The sequence below is a fragment of the Cricetulus griseus genome, chromosome 4, assembly GCF_003668045.3.
Source record: "Cricetulus griseus strain 17A/GY chromosome 4, alternate assembly CriGri-PICRH-1.0, whole genome shotgun sequence".
NCBI lineage: Eukaryota > Metazoa > Chordata > Mammalia > Rodentia > Cricetidae > Cricetulus > Cricetulus griseus.
In genome coordinates, this window is record NC_048597.1 from 180,963,175 (window position 1) to 180,975,086 (window position 11,912).

The following is an 11,912-nucleotide window of genomic DNA, read 5'->3' on the forward strand; positions in this document are numbered from 1 at the left end:
AGATAGATTCTTTAAATGAAGTTTTTTTTAAATAAAATTTTAAGATCAAATGCTGCACGAGTTTTTAAAGTTTTGGTCTGTAGTTAGGGATGGATAAATTGTTCTTCAAAAGGTTTGAATTATTTGTTTATACCACTCTAAGAGGTTTTGAAGGTACCTTCACCAACATTAGACATTGTTCTCTCTTCTTTGGCCTTTGTTGCATATGAGGAAATGGGTGATTTCTTGTTTTACCTAAATAAATATATTGAATACCAATGAAAACAAACGTCTTCCATGTACTTATAAAGCATTGTTTTCTATTTTTTTCTTACTGTTTTGTTTTGGAACAGTGACTTACATATCCCAAGTTGTCTGCAATCATTGATAGCCAAGGGTGACTGAACAACTAATCCTGCATCACCTCCAGAGTACCAAGGTTGTAGGAGTGTGCCACCACACCCAGCAATAAGCATTTGTAGTTCTATAACTCTCCTAGATGTACAGTTTGCTCATTTCTCCCTTAGATGTTTATCTTTTTAAAAAATAGAAAGCAGAATTTCCTACACATATATTGTAATTTTGGTCATTTGTTTTTCTATTTCTGTGGAGTTTTTTGTTGTTTGTTTGTTTGTTTGTTTGTTTGTTTTCTTTTCAAGACAGGGTTTCTCTGTATAATAGTCCTGGCTATCCTGGAACTTACCTTGCCAACCTGTCTGGCCTCAAACTCACAGAGTTCTGCCCACCTCTGTGTCTCAAGTGCTTCTGTGGAGTTTTTAATGCATTTGTGGTGTGTGTGTGTGTGTGTGTGTGTGTGTGTGTGTGTGTGTGTGTGTGTACATGTACCTGTACATGCATGGGATTGAACCCATGCCTTACACAATGCTAAACCCAAGGTTCCAGTAAACTATGCCCTAGAGCTTTTAAAAATATATTTATTTATTGTATGTGAGTGACCTGTCTTCACACAGACCAGAAAAGGGCATTAGATCCCATTACAGATGGTTGTGAGCTACCATGTGGTTACTGGGTATTAAAGCAGCCAGTGCCCTTAGCCACTGAACCATTTCTTCAGCCTTCTTCCCTAGAGTTTTTAATAAGTTTATCATTATTTGGTGACTTTAAAATTATTTTCTTTGTGGTTTCCTCTCTGGATTTGATGTTTTACTCTTTGAAGTTCATATTGTTAGGGCAGCAATTGAGGAGCCAATATTTTTAGTGAACCTTTTTTAAATATGTGTACTTTTTTTAAGGATATGAAAAAACATGTGAATGAAGAAGTTAATGAATTCCTAAAGTTTTTGCAGAATTCTGCAAAGAAGTGTGCACAGGATTATAATATGCTCTCTGATGAGGCCCGTCTCTTCACAGAGGTAAAAGATCACATTTACATAAACTGCTGAGCAATAAATAAGAATAGCATTTCTATAGTGTATGAAGAAGACACTGCAGCTTAGGGAACCATCATCTTTAGCAGTTTTGTTACACAGAGGCCAGTGTACTACTTAGTGTGTGAAATAGTAGAACTCGTGACAGCTTGGTTGCTACCAAGGAAACGATTTGTGTAGACAGAGCTGGGTAGCACAGGGCTACGGGGCTTTAATGTGCTACTTGAAATTATTCACTGTTTAGAACTTAGAAATTTCTTGTTTCTGGAATTTTCCATCAGTCTTTTCATTCTTTGATAGCAGGAACAGAAACTGAAAGTTGACCCACAGGTGAAGGTACACTGTCATACTTAAGAAAACATAATGCACTGTGGTGCCATGTAAACGTTTCAGGGGTCTTTCTTCCTTTCTTCCTTCCTTTCTTCCTTCCTTCCTTCCTTCCTTCCTTCCTTCCTTCCTTCCTTCCTTCCTTCCTTTCTTTCTTTCTTTCTTTCTTTCTTTTTCTTTTACGAGAGCTAAGTAAATGCAGTTGCAAGCTCTGTAACATCCTGTGCGGTTTCACTAAGATTTGCTGATAACTAACCAGGATGGACCTTGCTACTTGGTGCTTATATATTAGTTCCTTTTGTTTGTTGAATTCTTACAATGCCCATGACAGAACTTAAACATCAGAGGTGTGCACTTGATAGAACTACAGACAGGGAGGAAAGAGGCTGTACCAATAAGTATATATAGCTCACTGAGAATTTTAAAGCAGCTTTTCTGTTTCAGCCCACACCTGCAGTAGTTATGAGTGACATCTTGAATAGCACTAAGGTGTGTAGATGGAAGAAGAAAGTGTTAAACACAACAGGGTGTGTGTGCTAGGAAAAGGAATGGGATATGGAACTACAAGATGTGGCTCAGCCACTAAAGGCACTTGCACCAAGCCTGACTACCTGATTTCCATGCTGGGGACTAACCCACATGGTAGAAGGAGAGAGCGGACTTCTCCAATGTCTCTCTCCTACCCCCTGCCTCTCTCTGCCCTCCTACACACACACACACACACACACACACACACACACACACACACACACACACACACACAAGATGTACTGCCCTAGTTATTGATTTGTGATTCGAAGCATTTTATACCTATGTAGAAGGAGGGGATATAGATAGAAAGTTAGAGTTTCTGTGATCTAAAATGCATCCTAGCTGGTTGTGATAGTACATGCCTTTAATCCCAGCACTTGGGAGGCAGAAGCAGGTAGCTCCCTGAGTTCCAGGCCAGCCTGATCTACATAGTTAGTTAAACAAGTCCAGCCAGAACTACACAGTGAGAGCCTGCCTGAAAAATAAAATATATCCTAAAAGGTTTAGGTACCATCCACTGACAAAAGATGACAGGTACCTTAGAAGACAACACATGTGTATGCTTTTAAAATTATCAAAACTTCCTCAGTGATGGCTCTGTTCCTCTGAGCTACCTAAATGTTATCACAAATATATGTTTTTCTTGGGTAAAACTATCAATATTTCCTTCCCAACTACATTTCCTGGTAAGCCATTAATATTTTGGAAATTGGAGAAGACACATAAATACTTAGCAGGTTATCATGTATTCCAGGCTGGTCTTGAACTATTGACCCTCCTGCCTCTATTTTCTGAGTACTGGGATTATGGACATGTGCATATGCAGCCAGCCCCAGCTTCAGTTGTTGCTTTTACTGTTATACATTGTGCAGAAATTTTCATGTGGCTTCATTTCTTTTGTCAGCTTCCTAAGAAGCATTGGAAATACCTTAAGTCTTCTCTATTTAATTTTAAATTTTAATAAGATCACTAATTTTAGTGTTATTAAATATCACTATTTTAGGAAATTAGGTTAAAATTTGTTATGAAAACTGAGAGTAAATCAAATAGAAAATACACAGAATGTGTGGATTATTGGAAGAGAGGATGAGTGAAATGGATCCAACTTTGCAATTAATAAATTTATGTTTATATGTAACCAAAGCATATTTGTTAGGGAGGTATAATACAAATGAGTAGTTCTTATTTTCTGTTTCACAGCAAACTCTAAGAGCTTGCATTGAACAAGTGAAAAAGTACCCAGAATTTTATACTCTCCATGAAGTCACCAGCCTAATGGGATTCTTTCCCTTCAAAGTGGAGATGGGACTGAAGTTAGAAAAGACTCTTCTTGTTTTGGTAAGGTTTATTCTGTGAATGTCTCATGTAGACACTGTGTTTAAACTTTTGGGATACATAATACAAATGCAATAACTTATGTTTTTAAAATACTGCTACTAATTTTGTTTCTTGACTTTTTTTTCTTCCTACTTTCCTTAATATTTCTCAAAACAGGAACTCCATTTAAAGAAAAATTATTCACAAATATTTGAGAAATAAGTATATGGAAAGGATATTTTAGCACTTCCATTCTTCTGTGTTGTGATTTATGCTTCATTTAAAAAAAGTGAAACTCCAAAAGTGGCAGGAGGATTTCAGGAGACGCCTCTGGACCTTTTAGGGTCAATAGCAATTACAAAATTGTTGCTCATGGTTATTAAGCAAAACCATGAATGAATATCTTGGGTTAAGGAGGTTCTAAGATTGACATTTGATTTCAGTTTAGTTTCCTTTGTTGCAAGAAAAATACATTAAGGCTTTCACAGTAACATTTATTTTCCACTTATTTAGGGCAGTGCGAAGTTTGTAAAAACAGCATTTCCCTCAATGCCTGTGAAGTTGCAGCTTTCAAAAGATGACATGTCTTCCATTGAGACTCCACAGCAGAAAGCTGAAGCTTTGCACTACGTAAGTCAGAAGTGGCTTTCATTAAAATTTAAAATAATCCTAATAATTGTACTGCACAAAAGATGTGTGGCCTGGTTATTCTAATATCCTTTCCAAGACAGTCTCTCCTCCTCGTTAGTTTGCGGTGGAAATGTTGTGAGTGACCTAGACAATAAGGTGTGCATTGTTTTGTTTATTTATGAAGCATAAATCATAATACAGAACACAATTGTTTTTCAGGATATTAGTAAAGACCCGAATGCAGAGAAACTTGTTTCAAGATACCATCCGCAGATAGCTCTGACTAGCCAAGCATTATTCACCTTGCTCAATAACCATGGACCAAGCTACAAGGAGCAATGGGAAATCCCAGTGTGTGTGCAGATGATAGCTGTGGAAGGTTTGTGATTTGGTATGCCAGATAATGTACTCAGAAGGACTGGAATTACCTCATTTCAGCTGTGCAGACATAGATGGCTGTGTGCCACACACAGATCTCCATCTTTGTTTAAGGAGAATGAGAATCTGACATTTAAACTCAGTAGAGCTTTTCTTGCTCTAAAGTTGCAGTAGAACAGACTGCTGAGACCTATGGTACCTGCAGTTATGTCAGGGAGCAAGACATAGAGAAGAAATTTTTACTCAGGGTGGCCAGAAATATATGGAAGATGTGCAACTGTTTGTCACTGGGATGAAGGAATGCATCACTTTATTAGACAGTTTGCAGGGCACAAATTTCCAGGACTTTGTTGTCTGTTATTGGGAACTAGAATTAAAGTATATTGACAGAGGCTATCCTCTGCACATAAATTCCTGTATTATTTGATTCATATTTGACCATTTTATCCTCCAGAATAATATTAAACATAAGTATATAAATGAAAGACTGAATATTCATTTATAAAGACTAAACAGAACTACAAGTTAAGAGTTATATGTAATCTTGCTGGGCGGTGGTGGTGCACACCTTTAGTCCCAACACTCGGGAGGCAGAGACAGGTGGATCTGTGAGTTCAAGGCCAGCCTGGTCTACAGAGTGAGTTCCAGGACGGTCTTCAAAGCCACAGAGAAACCCTGTCTCACAAAAAAAAAAAAAAAAAAAACAACAAAAAAAACCAGTTATATATGATCTCTTGTAAAAGTATAAATTGCAAGTTCCTTAAAGAACAAAGAAATAATATACTAGCAGTACAGCTTTAAAGCCCAGAAACCTTTAAACATTGTTAGAACACATTTCTCCTGCTGGATGGGTCCTCTTGTCCTTTAGTACTTAAGGGACTTAAAGACATGTAGTACAAGAGGGGCAGATGCAGGAGCCATGGCACCACTGCCCTGTCCTGTCTTGTGTAGTGATCCTTCTGCCATACATCTTTTTCCTTTTTTATTTAAATAAAGCTACCAGATACTAATCACTACTTGCTTCTCTTTCTGTTTTAAGGTTCCAAACCAGTTAAAGTAATTTATATTAATTCACCACTTCCCCGAAAGCAAATGACAATGAGAGAAAGAAATCAAATCTTCCATGAAGTTCCATTAAAACATGTGATATCAAAAAACACATCTGTCCCAGTCTCTGCAGTCTTTATGGACAAACCTGAAGAGTACACCTCTGAGATGGATGTATGTAACACTTTTTCTCCTTTGCTTAGAATCCACTTGTTTATCCTTTTGGAGCATAAACTTATATTGGGAGTCTCTAAGCTTCCTAGTTAAAATAGTCTTTAATATACATTTTTGAAACATTACATGATGTGTGATTAATACTCCAGTTTTTATGTATCATTTAAAATTTTTTAAAGTTTTATATTTAATCATATGTAGATTTGTGTACCTGCATGTATATATGTAAATGTGAGTGCAGGTATACTCAGATGCCAAAGACATCAGATCCCCTGGAGCTTGAGTTACAAGCTATCTTGAGCCACCTGCTATGGGTGCTAGGAACTGAACCTGGACCTCTGGAAGTGCAGCAAGGGCTCTTAACCACTGAGTCATCTCTAACCGCCTTACCTAAAAAATAATTTAAAAATTGGGACAGTGATCTGAGAATATGTTTTCTGAAACATAATATATAAACAGTTGACAAATATGTGAAAGAATGTTCACTGTCACTAATTGTCATGGAAATGCAAATTAAAAACATAAAGAACAAAGGAGATGGCTCATTCTGTAAAGGGCTTGCTGGAGAAACCTGAGGGTCTGGGTTCAGATGCCTAGCACCCACATAAGAAGCAGGTACAACTGGGCATGCTTGTAGGCCCATGGAGAGAACAGGTGGATCTTTAGAGCTCATTGGCCAGCTAGCCTAGCTGAACAGTGAACTTTAGGTTTAGTGAGAGTCTCTGTCTCAAAAAATAAGGTGGCAAGTGACTGAGGAAGAAGACATTTGGCCTAAACCTTTGAGTGCCACACACCCACATATATACACACAAATACCACAATGAGGTATCATCTTCTCTTAGTAAGAGTGGAAATAACAAAAAGGATACATGACAAGTGCTAGCTCGTCATGTGGGTCGTATTGCCAACCCTAATACTTGGGAAGCTGAGGCAGTACTTGTGAGACCCATCTCAGAATTTATAAGTAACAGGTTAAAAAGACAAATACAGAGGAGGTTGTGGAGTGCTTGTTCAGAATGCAGATTAGCTCGGCCAATACAGGACTTTCCTTAAAAATAAGACTGCCAGGTGTTCCAGCAACTGCCCAGTAAACATGTATTTCAAAGAAAACAGCAAGCCAAAAGCACTTAGACCTTTGTGCCTCTATATTGATTGCAGCACTATGCACAGTAGCCCAGATATGGAATCATTCTGTGTCCATTAGTGGGCAACTAGATCAAGAAAATGAGGTATATGAATACATTGAGATACTAGTAAACCTTTAAGGAGAGGAAAATGCTGTCAGTAGCATTTTCAGTCCCTGAAGATCAAAATGTTAAATGAAATAAGCCATCACAGAAAGACCTGTGACTTCACTTTATAATGTGACATCTAAAAAATAAGCTCATAGAAGTGGACAGCAGAGCAGTGGTCACAGAAGCTGAGAAGGGCAGTAAAAAGGCTTGTAAGAGATTAGCTAACAGGTACAGAGTCACAGTGAGACAGAAGTGAGGGTTGGTGTGGTTCTGTAACACAAGGAGACAATGATAATTAACAGTACTATGTAATTCAAAACTGAGCAGAGAATAAATGTTCTCATCAGAGGCCATCTGTAAATTGGGTATGACATTAACTTAATCGTGGTTTCAATTTATAACATACAAAGCATTAGAGTGGCAAGCATGTTATAAATACTAATTTTAATGGTATATAAAGATAATTTTTCTATGATTATTAAAGTGAAACATTTTTTTTCATAGGAAATAATCCATTCTACAAATATTTACTGTGTAGATTCTGTTCTGTGTGCTGAGGATGGGTAAATAAGAATGCAGCCTGGCTTCTCTCAGCACTTACATTGTAGTAGATGACACATATTGAATATGCAGCAGCAGAAGTAGCAAGTCCTGATAAATATTATGGAGAAAACCAGAATACATAAAGAAAAAGAGAGATGGACAGGAAATGGGGCCATTTTAAATTCAGGACCAATAAGGCCTGAGGATAGTAAATATGATTAGAGAGTTTTAATTGTACTCCTGTCCCCTCTCATAACACTGGATTTGTTGGCACACATCAATTACCATGTCTGGCTTTTACTTGGGTGCTGGAGATCCAGACTCAGGTTGTGTGCTTGAATAGAAATCCTTTTACTCACTGAGACATCTTCCTAGCCCCATTTTTCTTCTTTTAAAAACATGACCTATGATGTTTAAAAACATGACCAGGGATAAGGGCACTAAGAATTAGGTAACTATGGCCTGATCTTTCCCCTAATAATTTTCTTCCAAGATATCCGCTGAAGCTAATGAGTGCCGAAAAATTGAGACTCTGGAAAATTCGGATCTGGATTTTGATGATGATGTCACAGAACTTGAAACCTTTGGAGTAACTACCACTAGTCCATCCAAGTCACCAAGTTCAGAAAGTGACTCCTCTGTACGCATCTTGACAGATGTCCACACAGCCCCCAAAATAGCACCTGCACCTGTGGCACCAGCTACTCCTGAGGTTCCAGCTACACCAAACATTACTGATGATTCTAGAAGCTTATGCCAGATTCTGATGAAACAATTACAGAAGGAGAAGCAGCTATTCTCTGGTGTGGAAAGTGGTCCTGAAGAGTGCAAAAATAAAGATGATCAGGGACTTGAATCATGTGGTGATAAGGTTCGAAGTGCCAGTGCAAAATCTTTAACACAAGATAATGAAGTACTTAAAACATCTGATGGAATCTCTAAAGAAAGCAATGTAGGCATACTTTGTACCAATGATGAAAGCCCAAGTGTTCAAGGGAATGTAGACAATGCCAACAAAACAGCTACCTCATCAGAAATAGCTGAAACTGAGAAAGGGCTTTCTTGTGGTAGTGATACAGATGAGGACTGTTTAATCATTGATACAGAAAGTAAAAGTAATAGTGATGGAAAGACAGCTGATGTGGGTTCTAGACCTGCAAGTCCAAATTTTTCAGCACAGGCTTCTGTGGAGAACCAGACCACTACTACTGTTTCTGAAGAGTCTTGTGTTTTAAAGAAACCTATCAAAAGAGTCTATAAAAAATTTGATCCAGTTGGAGAAATTCTAAAAATGCAGGATGAGCTTTTAAAGCCAGTTTCCAGGAAAGTGCCTGAGTTGCCCTTAATTAATTCAGAAGAATCTAAACAGCCATCTGCTTCTGATCAATCCTCTGCTACTTCAGATGCCTCTAACTGGCCAAAATCTAGTTGGCCTTCTGCGTTTCAGAAGCCTAAAGGAAGTAAGTGAATATCAAGAACTTACCAGTTTATCTATTCCTTTTCCTTAGCTTTTCTCCGTTCTTTCATACTATTGTAACCCATTTTGTAATTTTTACCCAGTCACTGACATTTCAGTCTGTTAGTCATTATTTCTGCTTCCACTGTGTCCTCTTTGTATATCTCCCCAATTTGTAGCTATACACACAGGTACTATAACCCAAAGGCTACTGTGCTGATGGAGGGGATCATAAACATTGACCCATCGAGACCTTCTGTACCTTCTGTAGTAGACTACAGAATGTGTGTGACAATACCCCTCTATCTGTCTTCTTGGTGCTTATCACCCTGGTGCATACTTTGCCTAGTGCTCATAGAGGTATGCATGAAAAGTGAAAGATTTTTAAAACTCTGGTTGCAGCTCTCTACTGCAATTCTTTAAGTAAATATGGCCCAAGGTGGAGAATTGACAGTCACAAAGAGAGTTACTGAGTTGTTGTATTCCAGATTACAATGCATAAACAGGTAGCCTATTGGTGAATGGTAATGAGGAATGTTTTTAAAGGATTGCCATATGAACTTCAAGACTATGTTGAAGATACATCAGAATATATAGCTCCACAAGAAGGAAATTTTGTGTACAAGTTGTTCAGCCTACATGACCTGTTGTTACTTGTACGGTGCAGCGTCCAGAGGATAGAGACAAGACCACGCTCCAAAAAACGCAAGAAGATCAGAAGAGTAAGTTATCTGAGAAGTTGTGATGTGGCAGTGTGAGTTATAATCCCAAATACTGAACATGGCATTCTAACAAAATCTCACTCCTATAGTTTTTCTGGGTAAAATTCTTTTAATAAGATGTTGAAATCAAGTTTAATAAAATACATACACCGTCATCATAAATGCTGGTAACCACCTTAAGTAGTTCATGTGAACTCTAGAAAAAGCATTATGCAGATTGATTTGACCAGACTAGCATTTATAGCCGGTGTATGTGTGACTTTGCATTTCCTTGTCACCTATGAGCCCTTTCTTTACCCTGAGACATTTCTCAACATCTTTTAGAAATAGAAGCTTTAAAAGAATCCCAGAGTGTCAGGGCTGCTAGGGTGCCAGTCTCTGCTGTCTTTCCCCTGTGGCTCCTCTTAGGGCGTGATATAAAGTCTCAGCAAAAGAAGCAAATGATTGTTACAGTTTCTGCTATCCCTTCTGCAACTGAGGTGCTCTTTTAGGACACTTGGCACTCTGTCATGTGATTGTAGATACTGGAAAATAAAGAGAAGCTTTTGTTTTAGCTGATTGCTAAGAGGTACTGACTTGTCTTTTATTGTTTCTTAAAAGGAATTCTTTTTGAAACTACTATTTATTGAGAGAGAGAGAAGTGTGTGTGTGGTATGCATGCATATACATATTTGCATGAAGGCTTGGAGGTCAGAGGACAACTTTTGGAAATTGGTTCTCTCCTTCTATCCTGTGGGTTCCTAGGGTGGAGCTCAGGTCATGGGGCTTGGTGGGAAGCACCTGACCCATGGAGCCATTTCACCAGGCCAAGAGAACTTTTTTGTTGTTGTTGTTTTAAGATTTGTTTATTATGTATACAGTTTTCTGCCTGCATGTATCCCTGCAGGCCAAAAAAGGGCACCAGATCTCATCATACATAGGTGGTTGTGAGCCACCATGTGGTTGCTGGGAATTGAACTCAGGACCTTTGGAAGAGCAGCCAGTGCTCTTAATCTCTAAGCCATCTCTCTAGCCCCCAAGAGAACTTCTTAAATTGTGTTCTTTTTTATTTTATGTGCATGAGTGTTTTCCCTGCATGTTTGTGTGCACCAATTGTATGTACCTGGTGCCCATAAATGCTAAAAGAGGGCATTGGGTCCCTTGGAACTAGAGTTACAGACATTTGTGAGCTACCACGTGGGTGCTGGGAATCAAACCCACCCGGATCCTCTGGAAGAGCAGCCAATGCTGTTAACTACTGAACCATCCATCTCTCCAGCCCTGATTTTTGTTGTTTTGTTTTTAAGTCTTATTTCTATACTTATTTGTGCTATCATTTTTTGTAGTCAGCTTCATTTCTTTCACATTCTACCTTGTGTACCCATACCACTTTGTCTTTTTCTTTTCATATATATATACTCAAAAATTGTTGATGTAAGTATCTGCTAAGTAAAAATAGCCCAGGGAAGTTCTGGACACCAGTTTAATTTTTGACCACGACAATTTGGTAAGGATCATTGTCATTCACTCAGAAAGTGAAATTTATAAATGCCAAGCTATAACTATCTAGGAGAAAATTATTCATCAAGATGTCAAAACAATTGAGCCCCAAAGACTATCTAAATAGAAGTCTTATATTTCTGACTGTCAGTAGTAAAGCTTGAAAGTTTTTCAAGGAGTGCTTGTCCCTTGCATCTGTTGTTCATTATATGTGGTGGTTTAGTACAAATGGTATAATTCCCATTCTATAATGTATGCTCCTGGAATTATGTCCCATTTCTCTTTCTTAAATGTTAGCACCACAGAAACTCAGTAAATAGGTGAGAAGACTTGAGGGATGATGTCTGGGAATCTTGTAAGGAATTTTAGAGGGAAGTTAGTATCCACACTGGTTTGAAAAACAGTCATTTCAGAATGTATCCTTGCAATATTTCTTCCCTACGAGCCAGCTTGTTCTGACAAGGTTTTCAAGTTTGCAAAGCTAACTCCTGGTGTTCAAGAATATCATCTCTGATTTTTTCTTAATTCTTCAGTTTTATGTTGTTGTTGATACCTTATTTCTTCAACAAAACTCTGCTGAATAATAATCCCAGCACTTGGGAGGCTGAGGCAGAAGGATTGTCAGAAGTTGAAGCCAGCTGCTGTACATAGTAAGTTCCAGGCCAGCCTGGGCTACAGCCCCTGTCCCAAAAAGGCTACCCCCTCC

The 11,912-nt window shown here is 38.2% G+C and overlaps 1 protein-coding gene across 3 annotated transcripts in view; it reads left to right on the top strand.

Annotated features, from left to right (window-relative positions):
* Ice2 (interactor of little elongation complex ELL subunit 2) overlaps window positions 1-11,912 on the top strand; it is a 37,937-nt gene that overhangs the window by 11,401 nt on the left and 14,624 nt on the right. For all 3 annotated transcript variants that reach the window (XR_003484572.2, XM_027411255.2, XM_027411256.2), the window contains exons 5-11: window positions 1,233-1,352; window positions 3,426-3,563; window positions 4,056-4,172; window positions 4,392-4,551; window positions 5,590-5,771; window positions 8,043-9,009; window positions 9,552-9,727. Coding sequence is in view for 2 of the 3 variants with exons in the window: in XM_027411255.2 (XP_027267056.1) it covers window positions 1,233-1,352; window positions 3,426-3,563; window positions 4,056-4,172; window positions 4,392-4,551; window positions 5,590-5,771; window positions 8,043-9,009; window positions 9,552-9,727 (1,860 nt within the window). In the remaining variant the exon portion in view is untranslated. The remainder of the gene's footprint in view (window positions 1-1,232; window positions 1,353-3,425; window positions 3,564-4,055; window positions 4,173-4,391; window positions 4,552-5,589; window positions 5,772-8,042; window positions 9,010-9,551; window positions 9,728-11,912) is intronic.